Source organism: Colius striatus, chromosome 5 (genome assembly GCF_028858725.1).
Source record: "Colius striatus isolate bColStr4 chromosome 5, bColStr4.1.hap1, whole genome shotgun sequence".
Lineage (NCBI taxonomy): Eukaryota > Metazoa > Chordata > Aves > Coliiformes > Coliidae > Colius > Colius striatus.
In genome coordinates, this window is record NC_084763.1 from 3,516,727 (window position 1) to 3,537,270 (window position 20,544).

Here is a 20,544-nt window from a genome sequence, read left to right on the forward strand (position 1 = left end):
CTCATGGCCAAGGAGGCCATTGGCATCCTGGAGGCATTAAGAAGAGTGTGGGCAGCAGTTCATCCCCTTCTACTCTGCCCTGGTGAGGCCTCATCTGGAGTCCTGTGTCCGGTTCTGGCCTCCCAGCACAAGAGGGACAGGGAACTGCTGGAGAGAGGCCAGAGTAGGGCTACCAAGATGACCAGGGGACTGGAAGATCTTCCTTATGAGGAAAGGCTGCAGGAACTGGGGCTGTTTAGTCTGGGCAAGGGAAGGCTGAGGGAGGATCTCATTAACACAAGTATTTGAAAGGTGTGTGTCAAGAGGATGGGGTGGCACTTTTTTCTGTCGTCTCCAGTGACAGGACGATGGGTAACAGGCACAAGCTGGAACACAGAAAGCTCCACTTAAACATAAGGAAAAGCTCCTTTGGTGCTGAGGTGAGGGAGCCCTGGCCCAGGCTGCCCAGGGAGGATGTGGAGGCTCCTTCTCGGGAGGTTTCCAAACCCACCTGGACACGTTTCTGTGTGACCTGATCCAGGTGGATATGCTCTAGCAGTGGGTTGGACTGGATAATCTCTAGAGGTCCCTTCCAACCCGCACCATTCTGTGCCTCTCTGATCCCATCTCCTCTCCCTACAGCTTGGAAGTATCTCAAGTGTTCATTAAAGTACCGTCAAAAGGAAACTGCTTTCAGCAGCCCAGGGGTGTTGTTCTCTTTTGCAGATTGTCAGTGTGTCCTTGTTAAAGGGATGGCAAGAGGCATTTTGTCAGCAGGCAAGGTGGGAAGCACACCTCGTTACGGGAGCTGCCAGAGTACAGCCGGCAGCTCAGAACAACAGCGGCGCTTAGAAGAGAGAAACCAGACGTCAAGGCCAAACTGTTCCACAGCACACAAAACATTTCTGCTCATCCCATCACCAGCATCAAACACTGTCCTTGTTGCACGTGGAGCTCCACCAGGAGCTGCGTTATCTGATTGCACAGGGTGCTGTGGGGGATTATGTCGCCGGGGGTTTTAGCAGCAATTCCCTCCGCTGCTCAACCCTGACACGCGATGTGGGAGAGTGCTCGGCACAGCGGCGCTGCTCGGATCATCCTTCATCTCCACTTGGCAGCTCACCTTTAAATAATAGCTCCTATAAGTTTATTAGCCTCCCTGAATCCCAGAATACTAAATGAATTCAGTTCAGACAGAGACAAAGCGTTTTCAGATCCCCGACTCTCACTCCTCATGAATAAGAAGGGCTGCAAGCTCTTTAATGAGCATCTGATGAGCTAAATCACAGACAGATCAATTACAGCCCATGAAGACAAACTGCAATGGATTAAATTGTTAAGAGCAGCACAGGATGGGGGGGAGGGGAGGGGGGAGAAGGAGATGTTTTCGATGCACATAATCAGGCCCTTCCACTAATACAATAGGCTCACACCAGTCTTCAAGATGCAGGGGCTTTAGCTTCTGTTGGAAGAACTGGAGCTTTTTTGCTCAGGGTAAACACAGCGGGAGCCCCACTCCCCTCTCAAATCAATGCCACAGTCCAGGCAGTATACGCAGGAAGGTTCCACAGCTGGAGCAAGTAGTGCTCAAAGATCCATCTCCACATCTGCCCTATTCCCCTTCCCCTCAAAGCTTCCAGCTTCTTAACCCTTCCTTCTGAATATTTCCATCAGCTGGATGTCTCCTCTCCCTCTGGAATCAGAAATATGCCAAGCTCCTCTCCATTACACCCTGCAAACATACATGCACTGCAAACCCAGCAGGTCTGCTGCCAAGCCAGTGAAAAATCCTTTGGCTCTCCACCTTTGAAGGCTGCAGATCAGTAGGCCCTGGCTGAACTCCCCGTGCCTGCAGGCCAGCCCCTCAGGAAGCCTCATTTCGGAGGCCAGCTGAGGGTGCAGGCTATTAAACCTTCTTCCTTCCTGCTTCTCAAGCAACGTGAGTCACTGTTTACCTCATCAGCCTCCATCAGTCTCAAGTATTTAAATTGATGTTTTCCCAGCAGTGTTTCTGAGCACGTGGAGCCTGCGTCCCCCTTACAAGTGTAAAGCACACCTTTATGTTCAGCGCTTACTCCCTTGTTTTAATCCACTTTAGAAGCCTTAAAATGAGTTGGGAAGATTCCTTCTTCCCACATCTCCCAAGTTGTAAGATTTCTGTTTCTGCCTCTCGCCAGTTCTCTGTTTCAGCCAGCCAACATGCTTACTGCTGTCACAAGACAGGCTGCAGCCTGGAGAGCTTTGCAAGTGACAGTTCCTTCTTACAGTGCCTAGACACCTGCACTAAAAATCCTTCAGTGCCCAGGCTTTGCTTTTATTTGAGCCCTGGAACAGCAGGTACCAATCCCCATTCTGCCTGGTTTTAATATCACAGTGCTATGAATGGCAGCTGCTCAGCTCTCCTACCCAAGGACTCAGGCAAACAAGCAAGTGGACCTTGAATGCGAGCAGCACAGTTGAATCCCACTGAAATGTCAGACAGATTGGGGCAAACCTCTGCTGGGTTAAATCTCTCACCGATCTCCATGGCAACTTTGGTGGGCAGCAAACCCTGACACAAAGCAGGTGGCTCCTAACCTACATCTCTGCTGCTGGGTAGCAGACCTCGCAGGCATTCGCTGACAGTGAGAATGTCAGTGCCTCCAAAGATTTGAGCCTCTTTAGAACAAGTGCCAGAGAGATGAACACAGCAGGAAAGGCACACATTAGTTGTTCCCATCCCACACACACCTTCTGAAGCAGGCTGTGATCATCTGTCTCTCCCCAAGATCCAAATTATTCTTCTGAGTGGTGCTGGCCTCTTAGTTAAGCTGGTGGAGAGCCATACAAGCATCAGAGGGGACGTACGCCACAAACATCGGGCTCTCATCCTCACAGAGCCCTTGGAGGATGATGTCCTTGGAGTTGTTTGAGATTATGAAACCCTCAAGAAACTGCAGCCCTCAGCAACTCACTGGAGTCCCCAGAACAGACACAAAAGGAAGATTATGCGCTACAAAGGACCTCAGATGTCAAGGCTAGTGCCCACTCCACCAGCTCCTGTACAAAGGCAGGCTGTACCTCAGAGTTTCAGAAGGAACATGTGTTCCTTCCTACCTTTAACAGGCCATGTACTCACTCACTAATAGTGAAAAAAGTGTGTTTACAGTTGTTCTACCCAGCTCAGGTATGGCCCTGCTGATGCAAGATGACAACTTCTCTAGAAGGACTCTGCACCTTTTGCTTATAAAACTCCTCCTTCTTTGTCCTTTAACATTTTGGCAGAGCTATGAAATATAAATACAAGAGTACATTCACTTTAAAACTCAATGATGCCAGTCTGATGGGGTGTGCAGAGAGAGGGATCTTTAGAGAACTAATGGCACGTGAATTAGCCAGATGCTTGAATTACATTCGTTAAGATTGAGTATTTGGAAAGCAAAACAGAAGACCCCGGGGTTTTTTGTTTGTTTGTTTGTTTTGGACTGAATCAGCATTGGTGTTGTAGTCTGTTTTCTTTGTCAGCCTGCACCAAAGGGAACTGCAAGCCGTCCATTCCTGTGGCCTCTCCACTCACTCACATTTCCTTTAAGAACGGAAATGTGCTTCCTGCCACAGACCTAAACTGCAAATGCTACTGCTGCTAGCAAGGCCAGCGAGAGAGAGAAGTTACTGAAACGATAACCAAAGACTGGTTTTGGTCACACCACAAAATCTAGCATGCAAGGACACGCACGGGGTGTGAGGGGAGACAGAGCAGGCAGCCCTGCTCGCTGCACGTCAGATGGTACTCCACAGTTGATCAGTTCTGCTTTGCAGCCTTTGCAGAAATACTATCTCCAGCAGGAATACCCTCCACGTTGCACATCATTATCTTTCAATCCACAGGACAATAAAAAGAAAACCAGATCTGGTCGATTAATTGCTCTTTGCAATCAAAGGAGCAGTGGATTCACACCCGGCGCATTTACTGGAGGTTTGGAAAGTGATAACAAAATATTACAAACAATTGCAGCCCCACCTGCAGACAGTAAATGCTTTCCAGTGTGAGTACAGTCTGGTTTTGTTACAAATGAAAAAGGCAGCCTGCTGTGGACAGACGTGTCTGTGGAGGGCAGGGGGAGGGCGATTGCTATCTGTGTGCTGAAGGGACATTCAGAGCGAGTTTGTGACATCTGCTCAAAGGCAGATTCTAGAGGAGGCACAGGTCTGCTATCGATCGCAGAGCCAATGAAACCCTATCAGTTGTCAGCAGCTGAAGGTGAGGGTCTGTCTTTCTAGTCAGACTAAAAGCTAGATGCTACACACAATTTCTGTTACAGTTACAAGGACCTGAATAGGCAGAATCAGAAGGAAAAAAGGCGTGTGTTTAACAGTGACCTGCCACACTGGTAGGACAAAAACGGCTCCTGGTATTCTGGGATGACCCACTTCATGGCTGTTACCTCCCATTCAGCTGAGTATATGCTATATACTAGTAGGGTGGCTACAGCCTCTGAGGCTTCCTCATAGATGAACAGGAAGAAAGAGTTAAAAGTATCTGAGACATGGAACAAGACCTCATCGTTTCTGAGGGTCACATAATCCTATTCCAACACACACCCAGAACTCATCTTCCACATAACTAGATCAAACTAGCAGCTGAGGAAACAGAAAGGACACTACCTTTCTGATCATATGGCTCCACAGAACCTGGGAAATACCTGGCTACACCTGCTGCCTCAGAAAGCCTCTTGCAAAACTCACCCACAGAGATCCTTTCCAGTTTTATTAGTCACTGCACCTGGCAAGTCCTTGATGAAGCCCAGAGAAGAGGATGGGACACTCTATGGTGCAACTCCAGACTAATAACCAGTTCCAGAAGGCATGCTATTGACTAGGAATCACAATGTTTTATGGGATCTGACCTTTAAAATGGTATGAGTTTTCAGAACACTATCCATTTCAGTGCCCAGACAAGAAGTGAAAGCATTATAAGATACAAGCTGCTCGCTAGGTAAGGTGCACTGAATTCCAAAGGACTTCTGCGCGCTGTAAGTTTGAAAGATTGGATTTGCAGAGACAAGAATATGAGCTTACTGCTCTTCCATGGACAAGAAAAGGGCAAAATATCATCCATTAGAGTAAGAGACAACGTACACTGAAACTAAAAAAGTGCAGCCTAAGGGTGAGAACAATTTACTAGAGAAAAGACATTTTGTTTTAGCCTTGCCTGAAGCTTCAAAATTCATCCCCACCTCTTTTCCCTGGTGATGCTAACAGCTGAAGGTAAAAGTAGTCCATCTCCAAACTATTCTAAGAAACAAGAGCTTGCAAGCCATGTTAGCTGACATTTCAACAAATACTCATGACAAGAGACAGGAGCAAGCCTTACTGCAAACCAAGGATCACGTTATTTTTATACACTAAGGTAATGAGGAAATGGCAGGAAACTCTTCTATCAAAGCATGTGGATCCTTTACCAAGTTTCTTCTCCATGTAACAGCAAATAGGACAAATATTCCAGATATATAGCTGTTTCATCAAGAGCAAGATTACAGTCATATAAGGATAAAAACCCATACTTTCATAGTCTTCAGAAGGAGTTGTTTCTGATCAGTCTATTTATCCATTCTCTAAGAAAGAAGAGAATATTTCCCTTCCAAGGCTCTGAAAAGAAGTGAATTTTTCACCTTGAATTAGTCTGTTAAAAAAACAAAACCAGAATTCAGCCCAGGCAGCTAATTCTCATTAGTTCTGCTGCTGCTCAGAGCACATGCCTTAATCACCACATTTTTATTTAGAGTGAATGTGGGTTTAGCATTAGACAGCCTCCCATCACAAAGCATTACTTTACATTAAGATCCGTTAACCTTTTCCACATGCAAACACAAACATCCCCTTGCACGGCAATCTCAAGCCTGACCTTTTTTGTGCCACTGTGCAGTAAATCAGTGAATGCACTTCAGTCCCAGTATGATACAATTTCAATGGAATGTAATCCTCTCAGAAGTACTCTGGGGAGGAGGAGAAAAGAAAAGGAACAACACGAGAGCGTCCTCGTTGGCAGCCCCCGAGCAGCGAGGTGTGGAGAGCGCAGCCCAGAACCACGGACAGCGTCTGCCTGGGGCAGCTCTGCCAGGAGACGGCACTAACGACATCGGCAGCCTGCGAGGAACCCGTGAGGATCACCCAGTCCGGCTCCCTGCTCCTCGTAGGACTACCTAGCAGTAAGGTGTATGAATAAGAGCATTGTCCCTAAGGTCCTTGAGCACTGATTGTCTTGGTGCTGTGAGCACTTCCCTGGGGAGCCTCTTGCAGCGACCAACCACTCTCCCAGGGAACAACCTTTTCCTAAAGTCCAATCTGAACTTCCCCTGATGCAGCTTCATTTCATTTCCTCGTGTTCTGTCCCTGGTCATCAGAGAGAGGAGATGAGCAACTTCAGGAGGATGGAACCAGGCTCTTCTCAATGATGTCCAATGATAGGACAAGGGGCAACAGGGACAAGTTGGAACAGAATAGGTTCCAAAGCAACACAAGGAAGAATTTGTTCCCTGTTGAGGTGAGGGAGCACTGGCAGGGGCTGCCCAGATGGGCTGTGGAGGCTCCTTCTCTGGAGACATTCAAAACTCACCTGGATGAGTTCCTGTGTGCCCTACTCTAGGTGGTGCTGCTCTTTCCAGGTCCCTTCCAACCCTTGAGATTCTGTGATGCTGTAGACTGTCATGAGGTCACCCCTCAGCCTTGTCTTCTCTGAGCTGAACATGCCAAGCAACCTCAGCTGCTTGTCACCCCTGAGGCCTTTCACTGTCTTGGTCAGCCTCCCCTGGACACACACTAATAGTCTGATGTCCTTCCTATATTGAGGTGCCCCAAACTGCACCCAGTACTCAAGGTAGGGTTGCATCAGTGCAGCGTAGAATGGGACAATCACTTCCCTTGACTGGCTGGCTCTGCAGAGCTTGATGCCAGGACACTGTGGGCCCTTTTGTCTGCCAAGGCGCATCGTTGACTCACAATCAACTTGTCAACCCACCCCCCCCCATTGCCTGTCTTAGACGGAACAAATGTACTGAATCTTCTTCAAATTGTTTGGGAAACCATAGTCCTTGTAGTTATGTGAAATATCCAGCTTGGATCTACATCAGAACGTCAAGCCAGATGCTTATGAAAGTGCAAAGAGACCCTCAGTGGCAGAGAAAGTAAGGACTTACTTGCTTTACCTTCTTATTTCTACACCTATGAATTCAGCAATACTCGCATAAACATAAAAGTGGGGGAGAGGTCTACACTTTCCTGGTGGAACTGATCTTATGCTGAAAGTTCTAACGTCAGATCTGCAGGGAAGCATGAGTCATGCCACATATTGAAAGCATTTTCACCCAAGGAAAGCAAAATAGATTCAACATTCCACTAGAGTCTCCCCAGCTTCCATGGGGTAGTGGTAGCCTTTGTTGTTCCAACTGGAAGGAAACAGATGTAACATTTTCCCAACTGCACTAGAAGCAGTTGATCTGTTCCAAATGGTACTGGGCATGTTCCACAGCTCTGAAGTTGAATTTAGCTTCTACAATTACTCTGCTTCCTTTTGTACGTGCATGAGAAATAAAAGCGAGGTTATTATGTGCATTCTTTAGCTACAGAACAAGTCATCAGTCACCTTATAAAACAACTTGTAAAGTAGGTGGTGTGGGGGGAAGGGATCACTTGTCAGGAATTGAAAAGAAGACCATGCCAAGAGTGAGAATATTCACTATTTCCACCCTCAGTTTCTTTAAAAATGAAACAAAACAAATGCTATTTGGTTGTACAGGAAAGGATTTTACTTTTAAGCCTCTCGTGAATGTAGGCAACACTTTCAGTGTTACCATCAACACAGAGGTATCAAACTTGCTTTCCTTTGGCTAAGAAGGAGAAGCTTGGGTCACCTCCAGCCCTAACCCTAGATAAGCAGTCGTTGCAGGAACTGATACTACCTAGAGTACTACTGAAACTGAAGTCTAGATTTGGGGTTCCCCCATTTTTATTCCCTTCAGATCACGCTGAACTGGTAAATTTGCCCATTTCCTATGTACATTTCATTCTTCCCATTGTCCATCCCAAGAATGCAAACAGCCTTTAAGTTACCTAGTACCCAAATCATCAGGGGCTTTCTTTCATCTCCCATAATAATAAAACCAAAGCAAAGAAAGACTGGGCAAAAGAAGACAGATTCAAAACTCAATTTCCTCAGTCATCTGCAGCGCAGGCAAGACTGAGGCAGGAACAGCACTGTGCTACAGACGCCGCTTAGTGAAGCTACGACAGCCTATCAAAGGCTGCAGGAAAATAGATGTCTTTGATGGTCGCCAGGACTTGAGGCAGTTGCTTTGGGAGTTCCCAGGCTTTGTTCTGCTGATGTTATGCAGAGAGAGAGTGTGAGCTGACGGGACAGAGTGCAGCTGCATAATCACAGCAACCCCTGCTCCCCTCCCTACGACCCTTATTTTTCATTCTTGACATTTAATCCAGTGATGCACACTTTCCTCAGCTTCTCCTTATGAGGAGTGAACAGAAAACTAAACTTTTTATCCTTTTCTTTTCCAACTAAGATTTTGCCCTTCTCATTTTCCTGAGACCTATCTTCCAAAACTGCAAATGCTGCATCAAAACCATTTGTGCTTTGAAGTCCTGAAAACATCTGTAACATTGAAGGCAGCGGCTCCTCAGTTGTCAAGAGACAAGATGCAGAGAGACCAATCACATCCCCAAGCACAAGGAACAAAAGAAATCGATAATAATGAAATATCACCTAAGTGCTGCTCCCCTGGAAGGTACACAAGGCCAAGGCAAATTCTCACCTTCAAGAACTTATTCTAGAATCTCATCATGTTTAGTGGTAGACTGACATTTCGGGCATTTTACCATTTTAAAATCAGATTACACGTGCCATGTGTGTATTAAATGAGCATCTGAATATAGTGGAGATTAGGGGTTACCTTGGAAACATTCTGGTATTTGAAAACCAGTTTCTAAAAAAAAAGCCACTGGCAAGTCAGGATCCAGGTACTTTGAGCAAAAGTCTTTACAGCAACACTCTGCTGGGGGAAGCTTTGTTCTTGGTCAATCCCCATCTGCTTAATCGTTGTCAGATGCTTACCTGCAGATACTTCCATTAACAGCCACGATTACTGTGTTGTTCACATGCTTGCCCAGCATCACAGTCTCAAAGGAAAAGCACAGATGTATAATTTATGATACAGCTCCAATCTGGTTTAATGACCCAACTGTGACTGGAGAAACAATTCTCAAGGAACCTCTAGTTCATTTGGTTCAGCTACATTAGACTAATCTACCTTGAATTAAATGGTGAAACTCACATAGTAACACAGCCAAGGTGAACATAATCTGGTCTGCAAGGTTAGCTCATTGAACTGGGCTGCATTACTGTGAACATCAGAATGCCAAAATATCATACAATTAAAGAATGATTATGGTTGAAAAAGACCTTTAAGATCATCGAGTCCAGCCACTAATCTCACACAGCCCACCACTGAACTAACCCATGTCCCTCAGCACCTCCCCTATGCAACTCGAGTATCTCTAGGGATGGTGACTCCACCACCTCCCTGGGCAGCCTGGGACAGGGGCTGACAACCCTCTCAGGGAAAAAGTTCTTCCTCAGCTCCAATCTAAACTTCCCCAGAGCAACCTGAGCCCATTTCCTCATTACTGGAGAGATGGAGCCTCACCTCACTACAACTCCCTTTCAGCTAGTTTTAGAGAGTGATCATATCTCCCAATCAGCCTGCTCTTATCAAACTAAACATTCTCAGCTCCCTCAACTGCTCCTCATAAGACTTGTTTTCCAGACCCTTCACCAGCTTTGTTGCCTGGATCATGACCATATCCATGTTGCAGTCCAGAAAACTATTTACTTTGGGACTTGGTTCCTGGAACACTGGGACGATTTTATGGGTTTAAGTTCATCCAGGCTAATAATCAGGTTTTTTCCTATTCTTGCACTCAGTCTATGAAAGTCCCTACTGATGGGCAGCAAACACATCTCTTTCTCAGGCCAAAGCTCTCCTCAAAGAAAGAAACAGCCAAAGAGTTTGAGAGTAATTTGTATTTGTTTAACAAGTCCATCCAAGTGTTTGGGGTGATGCCCTATTGTGCCTTTGGGCAGACATTCACCAGGTACACTGAAGCATCAATGTCTTCTGAATTAAACTAAGAACCTAAACTGCCCTCGTGGCCAAGAAGCCAATGGCAGCCTGGGATGCATCAAGAAGAGTGTGGGCAACAGGTCAAGGGAGGTTCTGCTCCCCCTCTACTCTGCCCTGCTGAGGCCTCATCTAGAGTCCTGTGTCCAGTTCTGGGCTCCTCAGCTCAAGAGGGACAGGGAAGTGCTGGAGAGAGGCCAGTGCAGGGCCACCAAGATGATCGGGGGACTGGAGTATCTTCTTTATGAGGAAAGGCTGCAGGAACTGGGGCTGTTTAGTCTGGAGAAGAGGAGACTGAGGGGGGATCTTATTAACATTTACAAATATCTAAAGGGTGGGTGTCAGGAGGTTGGGGCAGCACTTTTTTCTATAGTAGCCAGCAACAGGACAAGGGGTGATGGGATGAAGCTGGAGCACAAAAAGTTCCACTTAAATATAAGAAAAAACTCTTTCAGTGTTTCAGTGAGGGAGCCCTGGCACAGGCTGCTCAGAGGGGTTGTGGAGGCTCCTTCCTTGGAGGGCTTCAAGATCCGCCTGGACACGTTCCTATGCGACCTGATCTAGGTGACCCTGCTTCTGCAAGGGGGTTGGACTGGATGAGCTCTAAAGGTCCCTTGCAACCCCTACCAGTCTATGATTCTATGAACTGACTCCTGTTCAGACAGTCCAATGTACTGCTGTAGTGACCACATATGATTATCAACTACCAGTGAGACAAATCCAACAGCTGTTCCTCATAACCATTTAGGTGAGCTGGAAGAAATACTAAGCCCTCCTGTGAAAAGACTAGAACAGCAAACAAACCATCAACCCTTTCTGGCAAGTAACAATGCCTACTAATGGGCAAAGCATTTTTCCAAACCAAGTAACTTCCTACCATAACGTTTACTTTTCTTCTATTAGGGGCCTGAATGTACCTAAACAATAATCTCCAGTTAGTGGATTAAGTTGAAATTTGTCAAAGAGTGTTGACCAATCTCCTCATTTAAATCAAAAGCAAACCAGCATTTGGCATTTTTCTGAAAGGATTGTTTCCTTGGTTTGAGTCATCACCTGAGTTTTTCCACATTCAAAACAGCTTCCCAGAAGGAGAAGCAAAGAAACAATAACACCAAAAAAGAAAACAAGAAAAAGATCTCCTGCAGGTTCCAAAGAGTTTGTCCAGATGGAGATACTGGCTACACTTAACTAGAAACACTCAGTCTCTTGGTATAGAAGCAATATCTTGGCTCACTCCTCAAACCACCCTCTTCATAACCTGAAGAAGGACATGCTGGATGTGGATAGATTTTTACCTGCCCCCTTCTCTTGTTCAATCAGTTCATGCTCCTTGCTCAAGCTTCCATCCCTATACATGGATTTTCTTGGGATCTCATCAAGCTTTCAGCTTCCTCTAGGAACAGTTACAATGCAAGTTTCCTAGTTATCACTGATGGACCTCTAGTTACCACTCTTTGGGCTGTAGTCCTCTGATGTTACCTTCTCCTTCATTGCTGCTTGTAGATGACAGATCGTATTCACGTGTGGAGAAGACAAGACAAAATGAAGGGATGCCGCAGTGAACTCCGCTCTTCCCTTTGACACAGACATCAAAAATCTCCTTATTAAGGTTATTTCCTCACAAACAATATCTGAGGTTACCTCAGGGGCATCCTGCAACTGAGAACTGCAAGAGTGAGATGAGGTATAAATGAAACATTCACTCTCCATTAACACGTGGTCTCACACTCCAAAAGATCACCACCGGAAGGTATTGCTGTGGATGGATAATACCATGAGATATCACCATAAATGTTTCATTTATAAACCTAGCAGCTAGAAAATTATTCAACTAGACTGAAAGTGCTGAGGATTTTAATAGTGCCTGCCCACATTAACAGATGGAAATAGCACCAATAGCTCAGAAACGAGCACAGACGCACTCGCATATTTGGTCAGAGTTGACAACGTTGTGTAAAGTGAACTTTTGGAGGCAATTCCATCCCTATGCAAGCAGTGGGCAACTGCAAAGGCAAAGGATCCTCTAGACTGTAACCACAACAGTAAACTCACAGATGGAAGAAAGAAATGGAACAGGAGGGCAGAGAAGCGAGTGAGAGAATGACATGTTCAAAACAATCGGCAAGATGAGAAGTGGAATAAAATCTGGGGCTAACTTTTCTTTCACCAAAGTGCACACTAGCTGGGAGTTGGCAGGTAAGAAGTGAAGATTCAAACCAGAATCAGGCCAAATCATCTCACATGACCCCACAAGTTGTAGTTTTCAGGATGTGTGGTATCCAGAAGGACATCACACCACAATCAGGTCACCTCCCCTCCTCTCTTCTGCTCCTCAGAAACAACACCGTCAGGCAGCAGACAAGGCTGTCTGGAATAAATGGCACTGACTCCAAGCCACAGTCAAGGCTTCTTCTCAGCACTTTCCAAACAGGCTTCAGAGGTCAGAAACCTACAGGGTGTGTTAGCCAAAGACATCTCAGAGACACATTCTGAAATCAGACTGGTCACCACATAGGAATCACAGGATCCTGCAAAGGGTATTGGTAAGGAGCCACCTCCACTGGCTTTGTCATTTTTATACTGCAAACAGATGGCTGGTGCATCTCTCCTTCACACAAGGCAGCAGTTCCCCTTTTTTACCTACAGAGTTTCAAACCAAGAACCCTTTCTGGCACAGAAGCATGACACTGTGAAGCTCCACATGACAGCCCAGGGAGGAAATGTTGTTATCTTCCCATAGTGCAAGGCAAAAAAAAACCCAAAACAAACCCAAACCTTCTCTTTCATGGTGTGCTTAGCCTCTAATTTGGGCAAGGAAAAGCCTGGTGCCTCACCACTGAGAGGTTGCTTGCCCTTGGCTCGTGCTTGCCATGACATTGTTCTTTTCTCAATGAAAAGATGAAAACTCGTGGTAGTTTAAAGGCAGAGATGCCAACTCATGGCAATAAAACAATGTTTCTCTAAAGCAGCAGAAACCTTTACTCCAGTTTACAGACTCACAAAACTGACATCAGATACCAAATAAAGCCTCTGTCCTTCAAAAAGTGAATAGGAGTCCATACAGCCCCTGTGTTTCAGAGAGCATCTTCTCTTACTGTCAGAAAGCCTAACGCTTTAGAAGGGCTTCCTCTCAACCACTCCTGCATTCACCAAGTGTTTAGTCACGGTACTAAAAAGGCCACAAATGAAACAAAACCCACACTTTTCCCTTCAGTGATCCTTCCAGTTGCTCCTTCTCACTACGTTTCAAAGTTAAGACCCCATCCTCACTCCTTGTGAGGGGTATTGATTCCCAGTGTGCCAACAGCACCACCAACAAATGCTGAGACATCTGTTCTCCCCCAGCATCCCATCTCCCCTCTGAGCCCACTGAGCTGCCTGTGTGGCAGGGGAAGGAGCAGAGCAGGAGCCTGAATCCTCTTGGTAGCAGGGCAAGGTGCCAATTCAGAGATCCACGCTTCCTGACACGTGATCGTGAACTTCTAAGAAGACATTTGAGTCAGTGGACTATGAAAGGATACTTGAGAAACTATGTTTTACAATCATCTTCTTAAGCTTTCTTAGCTCGATTTTAGGGCCTCATCCAAAGATGGAGTGGCTGCTGTAGATTTAGGCTTATATATCTGGCTAGGAGCATAAAACATAAATCAAAGAGAAAATTGCTTTGCTGCCACAAACCTTTAGGAAAGGCTAAGCAGATGCTACTAGCAGGAGGGCTTTTAAAGGAAAGGAATGACCACAGAAGGTGCTGGTTACCTCAGCATGTGCTGAGGTGCTCCTAAAGCCCCTGGAAGTCATACTAGCACGTAACACTGAGTAAACTGCTAGGCTGCCCTCAGTACTATTTGTTTTATGGATGCTTTTGTTCAGCAGGGCCTTTTTTTAATTAAAACCAAAAAGCCAGCCTCTTGGGGGATCTGTTTTCCTTGCCTCTTCTAACTTCAGCACAAACACACTAGAAAAATTATAGCCACAGTACAAATAAAAATAGCTGAAGAACTTGCAGCTGTAGTTAATTTCCCAAGTATGCAACGTTGCCCATTTAATGATGGAATCATATGCTCTGCTTTCAGTCCTGGCACAAGGCTATCTGAGCAGGGGGCAGATACTTTAGTTTGTGTGAATGCCAAAGGCAAGTCAGTGACTACAGCGAGCACAGAGAGGGCAGGAGGACAACGTGGTGTAGCCTACTGGATGTCCACATCAAACATTTTCTCCTGCTTTTTCTCTCACTTAAAACTATTAGTTGACTTACCAGCTGCCTAGACCAGGTTGTTAACTTGGTAACATGTACAGCAGGAAAAAAAATGTGCCTAATAAAAATTCATGAAGTGGAAAACACTTTTACAGCCGATGAGCTGATGTTTCTTTCTATTTTGAGTATTGTGTGTTGCTGGTGTGAAACGCATTACACGGAGAGGTTTCATTTGCTTATCTCCCTGAATAAAGCCTTTAACCAACTTGTCTAGAGCCCAGATGTGTGGATTTCCCTAGTTTGGTGCAGAAAAAAAGCAATAAAGAACTTGGTATTTGTAGGAAACAAATGAAACACAACATGCCTCAAACTTGGCAAGGAGAATCTGCAAACTAAAACCACACCAAAGCACTAAACCCACTTTTGAAGCACTGTAGTCAGATGTAAAAGAAATGCTTATTTAGTTACCTCTTGCAGCTTTGTCTTCAGTTGCTAAGCACCTTCTCACACACTCACTTACAAGCTAAACTGAGTAGAATGAGTAGAGACACAATGCTTATCAATTCACACACAACATCCATCAGTGGTGATGAAGCACAAATGAAAGATTTGGACTTAGGTACGAGTAAAATTCAAAGGCTCAGAAGTGAGAGGGAAGTTGGGAGCCTGTTGCTTATAACTGGAAATACAGAGCATCTATCTCTGTTGGGCTTCATTGCCTCATTCACATGCATAAAGGCACAGCCAGAGGTCATAAAACCAGAGCATTCAGCAGGTAAATGTGAAAAATATCGTGCTCTCCACTTGTTAAGAGCCCACTGGCAGAGCAAACTCTAAACTATGGTAACAGTTTTAAAGAGGGGGGGAAAAAGAGATTTTTTTAAAAGTCAAAGCTTGCAGCATTGCCAAGATCCCTCTGTTATGCTCAGATACAGTTTTATCTACTCCAGGGAGAAAAAAAAATCACCCCAGCCTTTGAGGTGACTTCCCTGCCACTGGGCAAGGCACACGGCACTGTGAAAGCAAAAGCTCAATCCAACACTCGACAGGTCAGAGGCCCTGGTTCATATCTCTGTACAACATCAAATAAACTGCCTGGCAAACACAACTGAGATGGGAAAAAAGATGGGTTGGTCGGGTTTAAAACTGGATGTAAAGAATAGTTTCACACCCAGCCCACTGCCTTCCTGCGAGGGAAGAAAAGGATGTGTTCAGACCAAAGGTGACCAACTACAGAGATGCAGTGAAGCAGCTTTTGGGCTCTGCCTGACCTCGTCCTGCTTGTAGAAGGTGTCTTGAGTCCTTCCTGCTGTTTAACAAAGCAAACCCATATCCCTCAGGTGTCTACAGAGACAGAAGTAACATTCATTAGCCACGTTAGATTAATTCTTCTGGCTGTCTACAGCTTTCTCCCTGCATGCATGTCTGCTCCTGTGACAGAAGATGCTCGTGTGTATTAGGTCACATAACAGGATAATGAATACATCAAGGCACACAGGCATCTATCCAGCCAGCTAAAGACCTGTAAGTTACAGTCCTCAGGGCTAAAACACAAGGCCTTTGTGGTTTGAAGCAGATATGGCTGCTGCTCTCAGACAGGGTCCATTCAGTGTGTATTTCTGCAAGCAGATACCATCTTGCTGAAACACTTCATTTTCTCTCCAAAGAAAGAAACTAGGCCACACAAGGGATTTTCTTAATCTTTTAAATTTAGTATTAGAGCTACCAATAATGTAAGCAACTACCTGTGCCACAGGGCAATTGCAGAACTAGGTAAAACAGGACAAACAAGGAAAAGGGAGGAAACATCTCTACAGACAGAACTGCACATTTGGCATCATAGCAACACTCCTGTCCACACTGCAACATGAAGGTAATGCATGGAAGGGGTGGGACGAGACTCTGGTCATCACTGAGCTCCAACAACCCACTTAATATAGATGTCTTGGAAGGAGAACTTAGCTGCCATTACACCAATATGAATAGAGCCTACACTTGCACAAGCAGGCAGCGTCTGCATCCATCTGGACTAGTCCACGTGTGTGACAGTTTGGAAACCTTTACACCAGAGGATGTCCTTCACACTTCAAACCTAGTCCAGCCAGAAGTTTTCAGTGACATTTCAAGACTTGCAACTATAGTACCAGGTAAATACAACTAAAATGGGAAAACCAAACCAAACCAAAACTCCCCATCCAGCACGATGACGCCTGTGAGGTGACTTCGTAACATCTTCCAGGCACATCCATGAGGACCACGCCTGGACCAGCACAATGTTCATCTAAATAAAAAGGAAGGTAACATCAGCAGCAGAAAGCCTTCACTTTGAAAGCAGAATTAGTAGGGCTTTGCACTGGGATGCTGTTGGAATCCTTTACATGGTTATTCTTTTGTGTTGGCTTTTTGTGACTGTTCAAAGAGAATGAAGTGTCAAACTGTTTTGTCTGCAGACATCAGGTTACAAAGCTCTCTGTTCATTCATGAAAGTAATCATAAAACCCACTAAAAATAACTAATCCACAACACACTGAGAGTCTAAAGAGTTTCCAAGTGATTGGCCTGTTCCATGTCAGAACAGCTCCACCAAAAAAAAAAGCAAATCTAAAAGTCTAGTAAAAGCATTCTTAAAAGGTCAGAAAGATCCCCTTTAAACCACAATAGACAACAGGAGGCTGGAAACAACAGGATGAGCAAGGAGCATTCTTCAAAGGTTCACAAGTACAAAGGTCAACCAGAAGAAGCAAGAAGAGAAACACATGGGACCAGGACACCAGATCGCCAGCTCTCAGATTGTTGCCAACGACAGTGCTGAACACAAATGAATCCCAAATTAATATCAGTGAAAGAAATGGATATATGCAACCACATCAACCTAGATGACAAGCAGATGTTCTACAGGCACAGTGAAAGAAATCATAGAATGGTAAGGGGTTGGAAGGGACCTTTAGAGATCATTTAGTCCACTCCCCCTGCAGAAGCAGGTTCACCTAGATCAGGAGGATCTGAAGAAGAGAGCAGGGTGATGATGCTGTGGGGTTTTATTTTTCAACTTGCAAGAAGGAAAATGAAAGGAGAGACATGGAAGAGGAGACCTAACCTCTCAGAACCATGTGTTGCCTCTGCAGAGGATTTAGGTAAAGCCTGACCACAAACCAGCAGAGGTGAGGACTTCTGACTTGCCCAGTTTTGCCATTCACGAGAAGGTACCAGGCCACAACCACCCTGACAGGCCTGAAACTGCCTGTCCATGCAGGTTCCAAAGCCTGAGCAGTCCTTTTGTTTCTTAAACACAGCAAAACACAGAAGGATAATATACAAGCACACTGTACTTGCTTATGTTTGGTGAGGGTTAGTAGGTAATTTTCAGTTTCTGTATACTTTGAAATACACAATATACCCAAGGTACAGGCACCTTTCAAAGCACATAACAAATGTTATGGAAATAGAGGGCTCAAGGGAGTTTTCTGTTGTTGCTCAGTAGAGAAGGCTCCATGTGCTAGGTTCCATGACATGGGCATGCTTCCTCTCCCACCTCTCCACAACCAGCAAGGTAACCAGGGGCCTTGTAGCAGGGACATCTTGGGGCTCTCTGTTGGAAAACTCACACACTTCAACACGCTGTACCTGACATGTGCTGCACAATATTGCCAATAGATTGGCTGCCAATACTGCAGAGGAAGCGCCCGAGAGGCAGCCACATGAGCTAGTTTTATGCATAAAGTGCAAAACCCACCAGGTCTCCATACATGCAAGTTCACTGGAAAAGCTCCTCGGGCACCTGGGCAGGTGCCAGAATTGCTGGAAACGCTGCAAAGGATATTTACAGAAGACAAAGAAAAAGTCCAAATGTAAAACAAATTATGAGAAAGTGCCAACTTCTCAACCTCAAGCAAAGAGCTCACGACAGCCAGCAGACCTAAGAGTGGGTCTCTGGGTTCAGTGGCACTTGGTTGACTTCTTCTTGGAGCAAATTCCTGGATTTGTCTCCGCTCTTTTTCTTTGTCAAGAGCCAGTAATGTTGTTTTGCTAATGGCTTATGCAGGAACACTGGAGCCAGCAGCTTGCACACTGGTTGTTTTTATTGGTCTATTAAAATGAAATGAAGCTGGTGCTAAAGCTTTTTATAATCATTTAGGCTATTTCATTATGAGTTCAGGGCAGAAAAGCAAGCAATGGTGTGTTATATAACTGCACAGGCATAGTGCATCTGCCCCTAGGTCTAAGGAGAAATCCATATGGACCAAAGGGAAAATGAACAGTGGGAGAGTCACTTCTCCCAAATTTCTGCTGGTAGAAGCATCTGTTTGCTGTGCTTAGCACCACAGAAACAAATAACGGGGAAATAAATTCACCAGAAGTAGAGTTTGACAGAAGGAATATTGGGGTGACTAGTCTTTCGTTTTTATCCTTGGTTGCATCTAGAAGCTTCTAATCAGGAACCAGGACACTGCTGCACAGCCACTCCAGAAAAAGGAAACTGGGTCTACTGAAGTCTTAAACAAAAGAAGCAACAGAAAGCAAGATGAAAGAAAGAGTAAAAATGAACAATGATGCTATAGTCCTTGTCATGAAAGTAAATGGTCTCAATATAACCATTCAAGTGCGGTTGTGTTTTGCATTCATGGCATAGACTCTGTGGTAGGACCTGCAGAAAAGCAAGGGAGGTAATTACAGGTGTTTACTAAAAGCCTTTCCTAATGGTTGAGGAAAAGGCAACATGCAGGAGGCCTCCAGAACTTCATAGACTTGTTTGAAGTTTAGGGTGGATTTAGGAAGTAAGCACTAGAGCAGGACAATAGGACAGGAATGCAAAAAGACTTATTCCAATGACTCTATTTACATGTTCATCCAAGCAGCAGCAAAGCAAGAAACATCAGGAACATCAAGAAAACATCAGGAACAACAAGGAACCTCACACCAGGCTTTTTTTCCTGATACTACATCCCAACTAAACACTACTACTTGTGTCCCTGTGTTTCTGCAAGTCTTCCTTGGAGTGTAGCATCAACAAATGCCAAGTACCCACAGTGAGCTCATGAGCCTCACAAGCCTACCAACACTTTTATTTGGGATGTAGTTCTCAACATGTCACCACTATTGGAGTTCTTACACAGTGATTTTAAATTTCTTTTCCTCCCAATCCTATCTGCACTGACAAGTTTGCTACCTGATTTTCTAGCCTCAAGTAAACAGATAGGACTTTAATTTGGCACTTTTTTGATGCCCTATCAAGTGACCTTCTCGTAGAATAGTTTAAGAGAACTGAGAACTAAGTTTGGTGGTGGAGCATTATCCCCAGTTCCTCACAAAGGAAGAAGAGTAAGTGTATCCACAGTCCAAAGTCTCAGAAGAATTTAGAGATGGCTTCAAACCAACATTTCTATGCTTGAATTTCACATATCATTCATTGAAGTAGCTCAGTTCTAAAGCACAGTAGTAAACGACTCTTCATTTACATGACATAGAAAACATGGGTCTCTGACTTTAAGTATCAGATGTGCTTAAAACAGTCCTTAAAAAAAAGATGCCTGTAGCCATACACCAATAAAATGTAGGTAAAATAAAGTCTCCAAAGGCCTGTGTAAAACACACTGTATGTATTTAAATTGGAAAGAATGGACAAAGAAGAGAAGCAGCACGTCTCTGAAGAAGCAGCGCCCAGCTCCTTGTGTTTTTCCATAAGGAACATTCAAATCACAGGCATATGATTTATGAAAATGTCTCTATATCAATGAACAAAGTTACAGTTACTTTAGGTCCACTTCAGCTCATCTGAAAAAACCCTGAACCACCCACCATCTAAGATCCCTAGCAGCTGAACTTTGGTTTACAGTATTTACAGTAAGATACACTCATTGAGGCGTTAGTTAACAGCCCAACTAAGTAATCTGTTTGATACAACACAGATCAAAGCATGCATTTCAGTTCATTCTCCAGCACTTTGTGTCCAGATAACCAAATTAAGGCTCAAAATGATCCATTTTCTTTCTAAAGCAATACTGAAATGGGTGACACGGATTGGAACGCTGACAAACTGCAGATGATTGTCAGCTCCACCTGCATCTCAGCACTGTGGTGACAGGGTTAGGTAAGGCAGGTAAAACGGGCAGCAGAAGGTGTTCTGAGGCTTTCCCATTCACCTCTTGCTCTCCATATACAGCCACTAGTGGTGAAACTTGTCTGCAGTTTCAGGGGCAGAGCACA

At 44.9% G+C, this 20,544-nt stretch overlaps 1 protein-coding gene across 3 annotated transcripts in view; it reads right to left on the reverse strand.

Moving 5' to 3' along the window:
* Positions 1-20,544, reverse strand: part of VOPP1 (VOPP1 WW domain binding protein) — a 62,009-nt gene that overhangs the window by 24,624 nt on the left and 16,841 nt on the right. Inside the window, exon 1 of one of the 3 annotated variants that reach the window (XM_061996503.1) lies at positions 5,523-5,582. The exons of the other annotated variants lie outside the window; for them this stretch is intronic. Coding sequence (XP_061852487.1) covers positions 5,523-5,528 — 6 coding nt within the window. The 5' untranslated portion in view covers positions 5,529-5,582. Of the gene's footprint in view, positions 1-5,522; positions 5,583-20,544 lie in introns of those variants that run through there. 3 annotated transcript variants of the gene reach the window in all.